Source organism: Zootermopsis nevadensis, unplaced genomic scaffold (assembly GCF_977971745.1).
Source record: "Zootermopsis nevadensis isolate Lab colony 2312 unplaced genomic scaffold, Znev_1.0 Znev_ptg000003l, whole genome shotgun sequence".
In the NCBI taxonomy this organism is placed as follows: Eukaryota; Metazoa; Arthropoda; class Insecta; order Blattodea; family Termopsidae; genus Zootermopsis; species Zootermopsis nevadensis.
In genome coordinates this window covers 8,547,097-8,564,189 of record NW_028259135.1, presented here as the reverse complement: position 1 = coordinate 8,564,189, position 17,093 = coordinate 8,547,097, and the positions used below count along the sequence as shown (strand labels likewise).

The 17,093-nt window shown below is 39.0% G+C and overlaps 2 protein-coding genes across 5 annotated transcripts in view; one reads left to right on the top strand and one right to left on the bottom strand.

The window, feature by feature from the left end:
• LOC110830784 (Na channel protein 60E) overlaps positions 1 to 7,594 on the top strand; it is a 47,995-nt gene extending 40,401 nt beyond the window's left edge. For all 4 annotated transcript variants that reach the window (XM_087342344.1, XM_087342346.1, XM_087342343.1 and 1 more), the window contains 9 exons: positions 389 to 580; positions 1,123 to 1,277; positions 1,514 to 1,647; positions 2,199 to 2,392; positions 2,733 to 2,935; positions 3,353 to 3,625; positions 3,887 to 4,106; positions 4,295 to 4,434; positions 5,261 to 7,594. In XM_087342344.1, coding sequence (XP_087198470.1) covers positions 389 to 580; positions 1,123 to 1,277; positions 1,514 to 1,647; positions 2,199 to 2,392; positions 2,733 to 2,935; positions 3,353 to 3,625; positions 3,887 to 4,106; positions 4,295 to 4,434; positions 5,261 to 6,188 — 2,439 coding nt within the window. In that variant the 3' untranslated portion in view covers positions 6,189 to 7,594. The remainder of the gene's footprint in view (positions 1 to 388; positions 581 to 1,122; positions 1,278 to 1,513; positions 1,648 to 2,198; positions 2,393 to 2,732; positions 2,936 to 3,352; positions 3,626 to 3,886; positions 4,107 to 4,294; positions 4,435 to 5,260) is intronic.
• Positions 47 to 17,002, bottom strand: LOC110830810 (protein ECT2). The gene is given in 9 exon segments (XM_087342351.1): positions 47 to 8,655; positions 8,657 to 8,789; positions 10,156 to 10,241; positions 11,385 to 11,539; positions 12,053 to 12,212; positions 13,015 to 13,150; positions 14,915 to 15,045; positions 16,600 to 16,685; positions 16,829 to 17,002. Coding segments are annotated over 9 exon segments (1,065 nt in total). The 5' UTR covers positions 16,905 to 17,002; the 3' UTR covers positions 47 to 8,553.
• Between the last annotated feature and the right edge of the window lie 91 nt (positions 17,003 to 17,093).

The window sequence follows — 17,093 nt, the reverse complement described above, 5'->3', positions numbered from 1 at the left end:
GAGTATGCACATTTTATCAAAATTGGTACCTCTGTTAACAAAGTCATAATGTATAATGTTGTATTTATTTAATATGACATGAATTACACATTACAGGAAATAGTTTTTAAGCTGTAAGTTTTGCATTGTGTGATTACATGCACGGAATGTGAACAGTTACAAATACAAGACATTAAAAGGATTTTGTGAACCATTTAGGCACTAGAAAAGTTCAATGCGGACCACATTTGGACTCTGTTCTGATATGTATAAAATGGAGGTGACCAGAATTCAGTAGATCATACAGTGTGGTGTCTCGAAGATACAGCAGGTCTACTCCACTCTGATTCATGATCATGATACCCCCCTCCTCCCTCAGACCATGAATTAAAAAAGTGTCTTCACACAGGCTACATTTGAGGGTTGGATGGAAGTGATGGCTGACGCAGTAGATGCACGAGGGGTGAACCTTCAGCCTCAGAGAGAAGCAAATCTCTACGCTTACTTGTACTTTGTTGTCTTCATCGTGTGTGGCTCCTTCTTCACACTTAACCTCTTCATTGGTGTTATCATTGACAACTTCAACATGCTCAAGAAAAAGGTTTGTGTGCTGCTTTTCATTTATTTTCGTGAAGCTTCAAATTTCTTTCTTTTCTGAACTGCAGTATCTATTTTCTGAGACGTTTTGTGTATGTGCACTTTATCTTTATTGTCAGTTCTTCCATTCTTGAGGTTTTCTTTGTTACTTTCAAAATATATTAAGTTTATCTAATATTTTTGATTTTACATTTTCTGTCTTTATTTTATTTTTTAAAATATTTGAATTATCCTTAATTTTTTCATTATCTGTTGTGTTATATCTTATGGCTCATTTCCTGTGCACGGCCTTTTTTTTACATGTTTTCACACCCCATTTAAACACCTTGAAAATAAGAGATGACGAATTCAAGTGAGTCTCCACTTTGTAATTTTTTTTACTCTTTTATGAATTTTGTGGTTCCCAGATTGGCAACAAGTCAACAAGGCAACATGTTTTATGACAAGTCTGTACCATGTGGTGACTACAAGCAAACATTTGTGAATTTTTGTATTGTAGGGCAGACAAAAGCTACATGTCGAAGCTTAAGGTTTGTGTGCTTGCAGTATGAGGGTGGCGTACTGGAGATGTTCCTCACAGAGAGTCAGAAGCACTATTACACAGCAATGAAGAAGCTGGGCAGAAAGAAGCCTCAGAAGGTGATCAAACGACCCATGAACCAAGTGCTGGCGATGTTCTACGACCTCTCAAATTCCAGAAGGTTTGGTCGTGTCTAAAGTTGCTACATTATTTTCCTCATTCCCCACATATGAGTACCAACTTTTAAAGAATATCTCTTTCCTGGTACCATAAAATTTTATATTCTTCTTATTTTGATGTCTTTTCAATGTCTGCGTAGAAGAAAACTTCATATTTAATTATAAAGAGCGAGTCTAAATAACCATGATAGCAGCTGTCTGTCCATGCAATTGATAGCCCCATACTACCTTGTTGCAGGTTTGAAATTGCGATCTTTGTCTTGATATTCCTCAACATGCTGACAATGGGCATTGAGCATTACAACCAGCCGCACGCCGTGTTCTTCGTACTTGAAGTGAGCAATGCATTCTTCACTACAGTCTTTGGCTTAGGTAAGTCTGTAGCTAACTTGGATACGTGATCCACAAATGTGGACACCTAATCACCAAAGGTGAGTTAACAGAGGCCGGTGACAAGTATAAAATTATTTGTATTAAGCACACTGTTATTCGTTTGTTGAAAGGATTTTCAAATGGGTAGTAGATTTAAGTTGAATTTCTGGAGCCCTAACTGTAAGTTAGCTAAAACTTATCTTTGTATTTTGAGTCCTTCCAAGTGCCAGATCTGTTGTGAAACCCTTCTTAAGGACTGAGACTGTAATAAAAAAGTGCTGCCTGGTCCGGCCTGTCGCACGTATCTTGGGTAGTCATTTGTGAGTACGCAGCAACATAAATAGAAAATAAAATATTCTGCTACCACATTCATCTGGAAGACTGTGATTAGCCTGATATATATAACGTGCTTGGGGAAGAAAGAATTACAAAAAATTTTATTGTGAAAAGAGTTCATATGAAAGACCAAGAATTATATTAAAATTGATCCCAGTTGCAGCGATGCACCCAGTCTCAGAATAGGATGTAGTGGTAATCGTGTATGATTGCAGAGGCAATTGTGAAGATCGTCGGATTGAGGTACCACTACTTCACAGTGCCATGGAACCTTTTTGACTTCCTGTTGGTTGTAGCATCCATCCTTGGAATCTTGATGGAGGACATTATGATTGACTTCCCAGTATCGCCTACTCTCCTCAGGGTTGTGCGCGTCTTCCGTATCGGACGCATCCTACGCCTCATAAAGGTGAGCTTGTAATCCAGATTTTTGTCAGAATTTTTGCATTGCTCATGACAAGATGCAGAAATCTAATTCCTGTATTGTCTTCACTATCAAGAGAAGAGTGTATCTGAGTGCAAGCTCAAGTCTGCAAGTCTGAGGTGAGCTCAAGCCCTAATCTTGCAATGTTTGCAAGCTCCAAGCTCAAACATGTGACTTGATCTTGAAATAAATCTTAAATCTGTGTAGCCAATTAAAATTATTTCATAAAATGAATAAATGGTGTAAATACAAAGTACATATATTTAGAGGAGCTAGAAATTAGTTATACATTTATTCTTAACTTGTTCTGTGTTGCGTGGTACAGGCTGCAAAAGGAATCAGGAAGCTGCTGTTTGCACTGGTGGTGTCACTGCCAGCTCTCTTCAACATTGGTGCACTCTTGGCTCTCATCACTTTCATATATGCTATCATTGGCATGTCGGTGTTTGGGCACGTCAGGCAGCAGGGCGCACTGGACGACATGGTCAACTTTGAGACGTTCGGACGCAGCATGCAACTCTTGTTCAGGTGTGTGCCATCAGGCCAGTATATTTCTGCAGCAAACTTAACTATGTGGTAGTAGAACCTATGTCTTTACTGAAGTTTAGAATTCATGACAATCTTCAGCCAGTTCCATCTATCTCCAGACATCACAGTCTTTTCGCTAGGATCCATTTTAATGTTATCCACCATCTCATTTTTAATCTCAGATACTGTTGCTTTCGAAGTGAGTTCCCTAAAAACCGTTGTATGTTGTTCAAGCTGACTGTCACAATCTTGTACACTTCACTGTCCTACCAACATTAGGTTATCTGTAAGACTCATAGTTTTCCTCATCATGTGACATGAATTTCACAGAGCTACATCCTTGTACTCCTCACATCACGACATACAAGCAGACCATTGTGATTCCCAGTACACATGTACTCTGTCTTCACACTGCAGGCTCATGACATCAGCTGGGTGGAATGACGTGTTGGAATCACTGATGATCCAACCTCCAAACTGTAACCCAACATACAATAACCAACCAAATGGTGACTGTGGTTCCCCACTGTTGGCAATCACATACTTCACCAGTTTCATCATCATCAGCTACATGATTGTGATCAACATGTACATTGCCATCATCCTGGAGAACTTTAATCAGGCGCACCAAGAGGAAGAGATCGGTATCGTGGAAGATGACCTTGAGATGTTCTACATTCGCTGGTCAAAGTAAGAACTCTGGCAGTACTCAGTGAATCAGAGCAAGATCTATTCTGTTTGGCTTGTTACAGATTCCTGCAGAATTGATAACTAGGAGTACAAGAGTTTGGACAGGGATCAAGTTCTACTGATAGGGAACTGTGTAGGTCCAACATTGGTTTGTGGTAGTATGGTGACATACTGGAATCAGGAAGCCACAGCAGATCATGACAGACTGTTGTTGAGTCATGACCCACAAGTATGCAACTAAATGGAATTTCCACTGTGCAGGTATGACCCACATGCGACACAGTTCATTCGCTTCACGCAGCTGTCAGACTTCATTGCCAGCCTTGATCCTCCTCTGGGAATCCCGAAGCCCAATATTGTAGCCCTCGTGAGCTTCAATCTTCCCATTGCCCGTGGAAACAAGATCCATTGCTTGGACATCTTACACTCGCTCGTCAAGTACGTACTGGGACACGTTGAGGAAACCGAAGACTTCAGGAAGGTGTGTATTCACACATTTGCTGTAAGGCTTGTATATTTATAGGTTGACCGTCATTTGGAGAGGATTTGGTAGGGAGCAGTGTTACTGTGTATGTAGAAAGAAACATGAATCAGCATCATTGGATGCATTTCTTAGGATGTCAGGTCACTGTGACATTTGCAGAAGAGTCATATCAGCTGTGTTTGCAGCTCCAAGACCAAATGGATATCAAGTTCAAGAAACAGTTCCCTACCAGGAAAGAACTCGAGATAGTGTCATCTACACGCATTTGGAAACGCCAGGACAAAGCTGCGAGAACCATCCAGACAGCATTCAGAGAGTACATCAGGTGAGCCATCAAATCACAGAAATTTTGATGAGTGAAGGAAATAAATTTTGCAAATTATGTAGTACCTAAAGTCCTGTGTGACTTAAATTACTGTGATGGTTTTTTGTGGTCTGTACGAACAAATATTTCTCAGATAAATTGCCACTCCAGAAAATAATTGTGACAGTGAGACTTGAGGTTCTTGCAGGTGATCTTTTGTGTTGTGATACTATGTGGACTGCTATGTGGATATTGGTGTATGACAGGAACATACTGCCTCCACCTTCAATAATGTGTTCCTCCAAAATGTTAAGGACCCACCTGCAAGTCAACATAGTGACAGCAATCCACAAGATTACCACAGACAGCTGGGATACTGAATTAAAATTATACTTTGCATGAAGCCAGCTTATCAATGCATATGCAGAAATGTACTTTGTGCAGTAACGTACTAGGTCCAGGTAAACAGTACGCTTCTTACAGCTTCATAGTTGGGCAGAAAAAGGCCATAGACTTTACTAAATAATATAAACTAGCAGAGTGCCTGCAGTGTTACTGTGGAGAAATCTGACAAATGTTTACATTTCTTATCAGTCCTCCTTGCGTGATGAAAATTGATGAGTACAATAAACAATCAAGGAATAAATAGTTAATAATGAATTACTGGAACTTTTGCATAAGTCACATTTGTATAATTTGAGTCTCGCACAACCTGGCAAGTGACTGTAGACCCATACAGCCCCCAAGTAAGAAGTAATTGGCTCTCCCTGCATTCTAGTACAAATCTTATTTTAAATGAAGTTAGAAGGAAGACAGTGTCAATAAGGTTGCTCTGCTTCACGAACAGGTTGAAACGAGAGAGGGAGAGGGAGCCACTGGACTTGGAGGATGAGATGACACAAACGTCAAGTCCAGGTGGTGGATGGCAGAGCCGTCTGTCAGCATTCCTCCATGTTCATCGTGGCAGCCGGGCTTCATCTCGCAAATCCTCGCGTGCTTCAGACGCCAGCGAACTGTCAGAACTAGGGGGAGCGTGGCTGAATTTGCCACTGCTATTCTTGTCAGGAGCCCACCAAAGCCAGACAGAGGACCCAGAGGTGCCCGCTCAAGTCACTGACAATGGAAATGTGTGTATCATGGTGAGTGAACCGTCACCCGACACGGGACCCGTTTTCGCAGACGAAGCAAAACCGAACAGTAGCCTAGTCCTGCCAGTTGGTGTGAAGGACAAGTTGCAAGAACCATTGCACAGTGGTGATGTGAGCATTTTAGTTACACAAGCCTCGCCAGATGCAACCACTGAGGAACAAAGACCTGACGATACCAGTGGGGATAGCATTAATGCCTTTCAGACGGGTAACAGAACCCAGGAGTCTGACAAGGGTAGGACCATGATGAGCTTAGAAACAACTTTATCATCAGTGACGGCCGCTGCAGCCTTGGACAGGCATCCACTGGGACTGCTGCGACCAGTAGGGACTGTGCTTTCCTTGTTTCCTATGCCGCTGGGGAATGGCAAAGACACCGGTGCGGTTCCACGGAAACCACCGTCTGAAGCTATCACAGGTCCTGTGGACATGCACCCAGTTCGTGTAAGACCAGGCACTGGACTCTCTTTGCCCCCCTCAGAGACTTGCACCAGCAGAACCATGGCCAAATCATCACCTGAACGGCGACGTGCTAGACTTCGGAGAAGACGATCAAGCGATGCCACATTGGTACATGTTTTGGTTCACAGGGAGTCTGAAGAATCAGCTGATGACAAAGGAAGCTGATGGGTCATGGATTAGATCATCAATTGTTCTGCAACTCTCTTCTGTGAAACGAAGGGATAGCTGCTGATCCTTGTGATCTGCATTTTGTTGAACCCTGCACACACATGCCCAAAAGTTTCACATGCGAAAATAAATGCAATAATGTTAGTAATAGGTCTAAAATTCGGATGTGCGATTTTGTGTGTGCGCGTGTCAGGGCTTTAATTGCACCATTCCCTGGGTGCATGTGTTACAGGTAGAGGTGCACTGCACCTGTGAAGTGGACCAATACTGTTATGAATGCAATCAGAGAGGTAAGTTATGGCTGTGTCAAGATAAACCTTTATATGTGGCATCATACATACATTCGCGTGGTGTTAGTCAATTACGGCAGGTATAAACTTATAGTCAATTTACCAGATTGATTCCTTTCATCTCTTAAATCTCAATTTGTACAATCAAAAGGATCCCATTTTACTTAGCTTCAACTGCATCACTCAAAAGCACGGGGCCCAGGATCTTAGTTTGCGCAAGACATATCCATAGTTGTCAACAGAAATGTCCCGTAGTTTGTTACTCATCCAACAAATGTTGTAGGCAGATGTTCCTTACAACTTGTCACCATGGGGCCCGTGATTTTAGTGGCGACGGTAGAATCTAGACTTCACAGACAGATGTTACTGTATTTTTTATTACTGCTCAAATCTTTCCTTTCATATATACTTCATGTTTTAACTTTATCTACTTCTTATCAGTCTATTGCTAAATTTATGAACATGGAACCAGGGATTAATAAAGAAACCTAAGACTTACACTTCTCCTTGTTATGAGCATATAAACATTTAGCTATGCAAACTGATCATGTGTCTGCCAAAATTATTTTGATGTTGGTACAAAATGTAAATATACTTTACTCATTTTGTTCTTCAATAAATTTATAGAAAGATGTCAGATTGATCCTGGCATATGAGCCCTCAAAATGCTTTCCGTGACTTATTTTGCCCACCATCAGCATTGACAATATCGTTATTATATTGTATAAATTTGATTAAGATCAAAGGCCTATATAGTTATAAAGTTTTTACTATAGCATATCTCGTGCTAGTTACATAGCACTGTTGTGGAATTGTGCTGTGATGTTTCACGACGTCTGGAGCAGTGCTATTACTGTCTTGACAGTATCTTAGGAATCTAGTGAGAAGATAGAGGAACATTTCTGTTCACAATAAAACTGATATATTATTTTAGACATTAAAACAACTTATACACTTAACAGAGGATTCATCCAAATAGTTTTAATTCTAATGTATGCAATTTGATTCAGTTTCTCCTATCTTCTGACTTGACTTCTAGAGTTCAAGGTTATGTGCAAAGTTTCTAACCTAGTCTGCTGAAGCATTTAAATAAAGAACATAAATCTGAAGTAATTATGAATTTCTTCACTTAGACCTGTCTGACACAGATTGAAGTGCAACAGAACACTATCCTGACGCAATCCACAGACCACAGGGTCCACCAATACAGAACATCAATGTGCTACCTTGTCAGTGTGTTTGACCCTTTGGAAAGTATGAAGTTCATTGTAGGCCGGTTGATACTTTTCTGCTGAGTGGTGTCAATTAAGTTGTAATATCTGTACTTAATTTTCAACCAGCACATCATTAATAAGATATCTGGCACTTTTTATCTTTCATTAACTCAGAGAAATCCATTTCTATGCTAAATGTGAAAACTCATAATTTACTTTGCATTCAGAGAAGTTAATTTTGACATTTAGAAATCTCATTATGAAAGAGTGCAGAAAGTGAACTATTCACTTTTAAGAACACGTAATCAGCAGAAGGTAGTATGGTAGACATAATTTTCATAAAATATGTCTAATGATATTTCTGTCTGCTGGGAAGTATAAACCTGAAATCTTAAATAATCTACATACTTGTTGCAGCATATCTGGTGTTTTGAACTTGGCCTACTGTACTGGTGCAAGGAATTCTTTCCTCACACTAACTGGATTGACAACATTAGCAACAAGTAAGAGTAAGATAGGAGACACTTTCAGTGTTGGCTTAAACTCTTTTGTGTCATGACTCAGACTTTTTATAGTGGGGGTCAAGATTACTGAATAGCTTAAATCCAGTATAGTGAACTCCTTTTTGATATTTACTGGGGTTAGTGGTGGGATCTAGCTAGGCAGTGAACAGTAACAGTAAATTCAATCACACTACTTAAAATATCAAGCAAATAAAGGTGGCAAGAGATTTTTGAATAATAGCAATTAAATCTTCTCTAATAAAATAAAAAGAAACCAAAGAATTAAAAAAGAAACAAAAGCCATGCTATGTGACACAGACAAGCAAAAACAATTCACTGGTAGTACCTGACGACATTAATTTTTAAGACATATTAACATTAATTGAACGCTGAAAATATAAAGAGCGGCTCTGCTTACATTAAGGTTATTGCAGCTGGCAAGCCTCATCTGCGCTAGTTTGTGAGGCTGGGGTAAGGTTTGTTGTACTACCAAATGGACTCATCATTGTTGAAACTGCTCGTTTCAACTTGCTAGGATTTTTATTGAAACTAGAGGCTCGGCCCACTTTCATTTTCGTCCTAGAAGCAAATCTGGAACATATTAAAGCAACAGTTGGCATACATTACAGAAGATCACTATTGTAATGTTCAGATATGAACATATATAACATATATACTTAGTGTACTATATATACGAGGAAATAACGAGAAAGGAAAGTTCTCACAGTTAGTGTGAAAGGCCAAGATCAAGCTGTGCCGCGTCATGTGACGGTCGTGTTCGGCCTGGAAGAGCGGAGGTAGGGCCTTGAAGAAGCTCACACAACAGAATCAATGGACGAAGACCACGAATATTTGTCTTCGCCGTGCTTAAAGTTACCAACACACACAATACAGTGCGTTCAGGGAAGAGAATGCTTGAAAGATCGACGCGTATATGGAAGGATAATATTAAAATGTATATTAAAGAAATAGAGTGTAGGATCAATTCAAGTGGCTGAGCGACGAGTGACGTGTTCTTCTGAACGCTATTTCAGCCTGTGAGTTCTGTAAAGGCTGAGTAATTTATACACTAGCTGAGCAACTGTTAGTTTCTCAAGAAAGATTCTGCTGTGCTGATGTAGATGGCGTGTCTTTGTAGACGAACCGCCTCTACTAAAGCCTTGACTCGTGGCTTTGTTGCGCAGAGCACTCTTTAGGCTCAGTGATGTACCAGACATGTACGAGGTGCGATCGGAAAGTTTCAAGACTGTGTCAATAGAGGGTGAACTGGATGTAGTACGAGCTTCTGCCGCTAGGGGGTGCGGCCTACATTCATAGTGAATCAGTGTGCCAGCCGGCATCATCGAATTAGCATTTGTTTCTTAGTTACGGGCGTTTTGGTAGTGCATTACACCGACCCTCCTGCGATTTCGGAATGGCGGATTTTCATGAACAAATCAAATTTTGCCAAAGACTCGCCAAAACGGCTAAGGAAACCTATGAAATGCTAAAGCAAGCATTTGGGGAGTCCGCAATGGGGCGTGCACAAACTTTTGTGTGGCATTCACGTTTTAAAAATGGCCGAACCTCTGTCGATGATGACGAGCGTTCTGGACGACCATCTTCGAGCACAACGCCCGAAAATGTTACGAAGATTCGGCAGGCCATTCACGAAGATCGACGTCGTACCATCAACGACAGTTGGCATACATTACAGAAGATCACTATTGTAATGTTCAGATATGAACATATATAACATATATACTTAGTGTACTATATATACTTACATGAAAGCCAGGAGTCTTTTATAAGCTCTACATGTCTGATGAAAATTAAAGAGAGCTAAGAAAACAGCTCACACATTACAGATGGCATCAGCCTCTTTTCAGATACAAGTAAAATTGTTAACGTTGAGCTATTTCAGCCAGGAAAATGTCTGAAAAATGAGGTGAATGTAAATTACATATCTGAAACTTACTTCAATGCTTTACTCAGAGTCCCAAGTGTCAGTTCACTGGTGTCAATGTCCAATTGGTGAGAGTCCAGCGAAGTGAGGAAATTCTCCTGCAACAAGAACCCACATCAATGCAGCCTCACAACATACTGTGCCCGAGGCATTTGAAAACTGCAGTTCATGTCCATGTGCCTGTCATGATGTGACAGAGAGGAACACCCAAACTAACTTTTACTCAGTAGTCCCCACTTAAAATGGTTTCCCACCTCACCTAACCTAAAATCATTTGGTCCCAAAATTATCACCCTAAGAATAATGTATTCGCATGGTCTTTAAAACAAAAAGGGCAATTTTAAAGACATGTCAAATATCTTACTCATTTTATAAGTTTTTGTCAGATTATAGAAATGAAGATAATGACAAACTTAAAAATTTATACTCCTCCCCCAGTATCGTCAGGGTGATTAAGTCGAAAAGAATGAGATGGGCGGGGCATGTAGCGCGCATGGATGGGACTAGAGGTGTGCACCGGGTATTGGTTGGAAAGCCTGAGGGGAAGAGACCCCTGGGGAGGCGTAGATGGGAGGATAATGTCAGGCGGGATCTATTGGAGTTGAAGGAGACTGGATTTTGTTGGCCCAGGACAGGGTCCGGTGGAGGGCTTCGGTTAATTCAGTGATGAACCTTCGGATTCTCTAAGCCATCTAGTAAAGTTAAGTTATATAAATGAAGAGAAACAACATAGATGCTCAAATAAATGAAACATATTGCAAACAATTAGCAGCACTCAGTAGTGCTCATTAGAGCAATAGAAGTCAGATGGAATTGGTGGTGACTTTCTGACCACCTTCATCCGTCTACCTGAAGCTGGTAGCAAGGTTACATACAGTGAACACCAGTGCTGAATCTCGTGATGCTGCACAAAAGTATACTGACTTGTGTATTATATACAGCTGTATGCGTAATTACAAAAACCAACATAAAATGTTATGCAATGTCAGCTACGAAGAAAATGGAAATCATTAAGGTGGACACTCAATCATATGACATGAAGATAGAATTACAGAGCTTGTATGTACTAATATGAATGGATCTGAAAACATGTCATTGCTGGTAACTGGAAAGCCAAGGAGCCTCAGGTACGTGATGTCCCTGCCATGTCCTAATGGACAGAAAGGAGGTGGGATTTTCACTTATGTGAGGTAAGGGATAATACAAAGAGAATATCACGTCATCACTAAAACTGTACTCACTGCATCTGCTTTGCAGACTGTGTTAGCCATTTGGCGACACAGGATCCTGAGAAAGGAAAGTTTGTCTGTCTCTTCATCTGCCAAAGTAAATGAGTACAACTTCTCTTTCATTTCCTGGTTACTTTGGCACATCAATGCAAACACATTATGGCAATCTGCAAAGATGAAACGCACACCAGGACTCTCAGTTCATGAGAAAAATGCAAGTCTCCACTTCAGAATCATACACTTCAAAACTCCATTGAAATGGATAACATCAGAAGCCACCATCATTAACTCCTTTCACCAGAAAGCCTGCACCAATAGCGCTTTAACAAAACACAAGGAATTCTCTGGCAATAAGCACATCCCTATTATGGATATTGATCACCATCACAATCCAAACCACCTAAGCCAGATCACATCCACACAATGTACATCACCAGAATTCATCGTTTCACAACCAATCAGGCATATATCAGGGAGAATGCCTTAAGACTTTAAACCACTTTGCTGTGTGTGACAAAAATATTACATATTATTTAAAATCAATTTTCATAAGTGCAAAATCATTTGTAATCACTGTATGTATGCATACTCACATTTTTCAAACCTCAAAAGTGAAGCAAGAACATAAACATTTCAAGTTTGATTTTAGATGACACAATCTTCACTAAGTAACCACTTACCTTCTCATTCCTTGATGTCAATCACTCGCTTGATATTGGACAAGGCAACAAGGCGAATATGTTTAAATGGCTTCCCGTTACTCAGCTTCGTAGAACGCAAGGTCCTTGTGGTGTTAGGAATTTTCAAAGAGTTGAATGCCTTTGAGCGTTTTTTGCATACCTACAGATAATAAAAAATTTGACATTACAACAAAATATGTATGATCTGAATCTTTCACGGTGATTAAGTATAATAAATTGTTCTCGGGCTACCAGCCATGTAAGGTGGCTGAATGAAGAGAGCACCAGCGTTTCGAGAAGCATCTTCGTTAGCATCCTCCAACATTTGTTTATGCACTTCATAGATACGAGGAAGATTTCCAAAGATGATCTTCAGTTCTGTGTTGTTCAGTAACTGGCCTTCTGATTCGCTCAAGTCTTCCAAAGGTTGCTTAAACATCTGCCCACCAAATAAGCAGAACTACAGCACCTGCTCTACATCACAGCTTGAAAGACTTCTTTATTTATTAGTGGTTTATTTAATGACACTTAAATATCTCAAACAAAACAGCAGTAAAAAATATGGTGATTAACAAGTACAAAATGGGAAAAGACTATGGAAGTAATCGGTCACTACCTTAGCACATGCCTGGACAACTGACAACCACAAATATAAAATTCTTGTCCTTAGGTTTTCACGGCTGGAGTACAATGTATAACTGGCTTGTATGTCAGCCATTAAAAAATCATTAAAAATTAATTCTGAATTCCAATTACACACACACACAACTTTATACATGCTACAACATTTCAAGCACTTACCATGTTAATTATCCGATGATACACAGATGGAAAGACAAAGAAAGTGAAATTATTTTATTCAACACATCATCAAAAACTTGAACACACTGCAAAAGACACGATCTATATGTTAATTCCATCTCATACTTCGATAAAGCGATATTAAAAGAAATTAACCTTACCAACTCATCCTTCTTCCTAAAGCCTGTGAAGCAGATAACGAGACCAGACATGGCCAGGTTGTATAATGGCCGCCTATTCCTTGGTAAACCCACCCTCTTCTCCGCATACTGCTGAAGAGCTGTTGGACCAAGGATTCTGACAAAGAAAGCAGAAATTAGCAACTAATATAATGCGTTCATGCTGCAAACCTTCAATTAAATAAATGAAATATGATCTCCAGTAACATGGTTTCATATCAGTGCCCTTCAGATCCATGTAGAAATAACCCAAAAGTTATTTCAGAAGTACAGAACAGCAACGTCCCCTGAGGCCCTGACCCAAAGACCACTGAGATAACTTCCTACAGACCCTGCTGGAAGATCCTCAGGGAGGCATTTCCCTGATCTCAACCCTCCCCACATGAGCAAGGAAACATGTCAGCAAGAATTCTGTGATGTACATGGAAAATAACAGAAAGTATACGTAATGTAGATGTAGCGACCGCATTGTTTCACTTTGTCCAACACTTTGTTCCCGCATTTAACACAAACCTCAAACACAATAAATGTACAAAAGTATAAAGAGTTTAAGTGGTGTAAAAATTGTAAATATGTGTAACAGTGTGAAGAAAATTAATTGGAAGACGTCTGTAGAAGTAGTAAATAGCAGTACAATTTGGTATCTAATTTTACATACATTTTATATTAAATTATAAGAAATCCAAATACATATGGGGTTAAAACATCATAATTCAATTTATAAAAGAATAGTCACACATATATGGTAAAGTGATCACCTGGATAATAACCATGGCTCTATAGTATGAACTATCAATCTAGACCCCATGCAAAAATATTTGAAAGAAGCAGTGACGCCAACTGAGCTGGTATCTTATCTTAGAAACAGGTGTAGGAATCTGAAGATTGCTGTCTTCTGAGTTGTAACATCATGCTGTCTGGTAGAAGTTTAAAAATGTTTCAGAGGTCCCTACTGCTTCCATCGTCAGGGTGATGAGTCACCACTCATCGCCCTGCTAAGGAAGGAAGGTTAGGAGGAACTAAACTCTGTTGTACATCAAGTGTTGTTAAATGTCATTTGAACAGAGAAAGTGTGCACAGACTAGATCACCTGCTGACACTACGGGCTTAATGAAAGGTGCGTGCTAGTGAAAGGCCTTACATATCTGATGTAATCTACAGCTTATATTCATACCATTATAAAAAAACCTGTAATTCTAAAAATATTATAATTAAAATTCTGTAATGCACCGTGACAAAACATCATGGCTAGTAAGACAACCCTGTACACAGACTATAACAATACAATTTTAACCTGTTACAAAAGACAAATTTTGTGGGGATGAATAAGAAACACAGGTTGTGATCTAGTTGAAGGATCTAGGCATTCCAGAACCTACACAAGTTCTCTACCCTAGGCTTTTAAGATTAATAAAAATGTTCTGACACAAAGATGTTCCAATTCATAAAACCATTCAGACCTAACCTCATTACACACCACAGAATTCAGAATCTAATTACTGTTACAAGTCCTAACAAACAATACGACCTAATCCCAAATTTAACGAGTTCTAATAATTCTGACATACTAAATGTGACATTCAGAATCTACAAACACAAAGTACTACTTTTATGTTAACACCACTATGATTTAACTTTAAACAATTGTAAATAAAGTGATCCTAAAGGATGGCTGAGAATTTTATCTAAGAACATGGGCTCACTCCACACTTATCAAGGACTATGAACTGCCAACAAATACTACTAATGACTAGTGATACGTTCCGAAGCCTTTACAATGCTATATACACGATCATATTTCAGCCACTGTCATTGCTTATGTGAAATTTGTATAAAAAGAAATTCATGCTGTAACCATTACCAACGTTTGTAGGACACAAACCTTTGTTCTGAACGATGGATGACATCATACACAGGGCCACTGAAATCTTCCATAACAAAGACTGTATCCCATGAGCCATCATTTATAAATTCTGCTCCAGTTGCAGAAGATACAATGGGTACATCAAAAACCTTAAAAAAATAATGGAAAAAATTATATTGTGCAAGTATAAGAGACATTAGCCAGCTGTTAATATTTTAAAACCTTGCACACCGTGCAGTGTATTGATATAAAAAATCATGCATACAAAACAAAACTTCGTTTTGACCACTCGAGGTCGAAATGCATTTGGCACAAAGTGTTATTTAATGTGTAAACAGTTTGGTTTGTATGCATGATTTTATGTCTTAATATTTTGTTCTGAAATTCAATAGTTGATCTCTCCAAGTATGTAATGTAATCACCACTGTGACATTCTCACACACAGTTGGTACAAAACGTTTTAGCCAGTGGAGCTGGCGGCCAGGCTTACCGCGTGCCACATGGCAAGGGAAGGCTAATTGTTTTGTCCGTCAATCCGAGAAGGCCCTTTGTGCACAATGTTTCTTTAACAGTACTGTCAGTAGCAAATAACAAGTAGACTAGTGTTAAGTGAGAGAAGTGGGTTTTGTTAATTATTCCACGAACACTTTAAAATCAGATTCTTTGATGTAAGAACACACACATTAAATGTTTATAAATGTATACAATTATATGAAGAAAGAAGCTCCGGAGGCAGGAGAAGGGCGTAACTGGCTGCTTCAAGTGAAGAGCGTAAAAGGCAACAAAAGTTTCCGAAAGGACAGTTAGAAGAATTTTTTGAGAACAGAAAATGCATGAAGTGCAAGGAACTTCATTCAGCACACCTGGCAAAAAACACACACACTGCTAAAATGTGTAACAGACATGTATGATTTTGTTAAGTGTGTCATTCAGCCCACAATTCATGAATTTTATGTGGAAGAGAAAACATCACAAACTATCCCTAATCTACTTCTGAAACTGATGGACAGGATAAATTTCAAAGGCAGCAGCACTAACATTAGATGAATTGTGAAGGAACTTGGATTTTGATGGGAGAAAACAAGAAAAAATATGGTAGTCTTGATCAAGAAACATAATGTAACATGTATGCGAATGGGCACATTGCATTTGCTTGTTGCAAATATTGCAACATTTACAACATTTAGGACAGATAACATTAAACATCGCTGCGAGCAGCGTTTCAATTAAACTGTAGAACAGTGTTTGTGAACATGTAGCCAAACTATTAAGACAGTTTTACGAATGAGAAGGTTTAATAGAAGAGATGTCTGAAAGCATAATAATAACAATGGAATGATGAGCAGTAACACTAGCAGCAACAGTGAATCTGTGTAATGTCAGGGTAAAAGTAGAATTAGAATATGATATGTAGTAATTATTATTACTATCATCATCAAACAATTTCTTACAAACTGCTTTTAAAGATTATCACCACCTACTACGGAAGCATACATCAGGTCCAGTTTTCTTTGTAAAAACTATGTTTCCTAGACGCAGATGACAAAAAACATTGTACAACTTACTAGCTCCTAGCATTCCGTTTGAATGTTTCACCAGCAAAAAACTATTGTGGCCACTACAGTGAGAAGGGGTGGAGGGTTGAATACTAATTACTAACCCTATATACATAATCGAATGTTATAGATATAAAATATAATTACCTGAGCTGCTTCGAAAATTCTTGAATCATCACCAAGTTCTCCAACAAGGCAAATTCGAGACCGAACTGTTGCCAAAGTAGGTGAACCTGAAAGCATTTGGTGGCCGTAGAAAAACACCAGCGTTGACATAACCTTAAATGCAAACTTCATAAATTCTTAATAACACTATTCCTGAAGTCAGTTACATTATAAAAAGGTGTATCAAAATAAACACATCACTTACACCTACTTTCATTACATCCTGTGTTATTGTTAATAATACTTGTCATTTCGGGCTCGGCGAGACAAACGTATGTCTCATCCATCTTGATTGCTACTACTTTTGAAACAATATGTAAATCAATTCAAATTATTGTTAATATTCCTAAAACTGTTCCCAAGATACTGTTACCATTAAACAAGTTAACATACTTTCTTTTATCCTTACGAAGGAGGACATTCCTCTTTTTCTTATGAGTGTTGGAAAATTATTCATTCATGTGACAATGAATTTA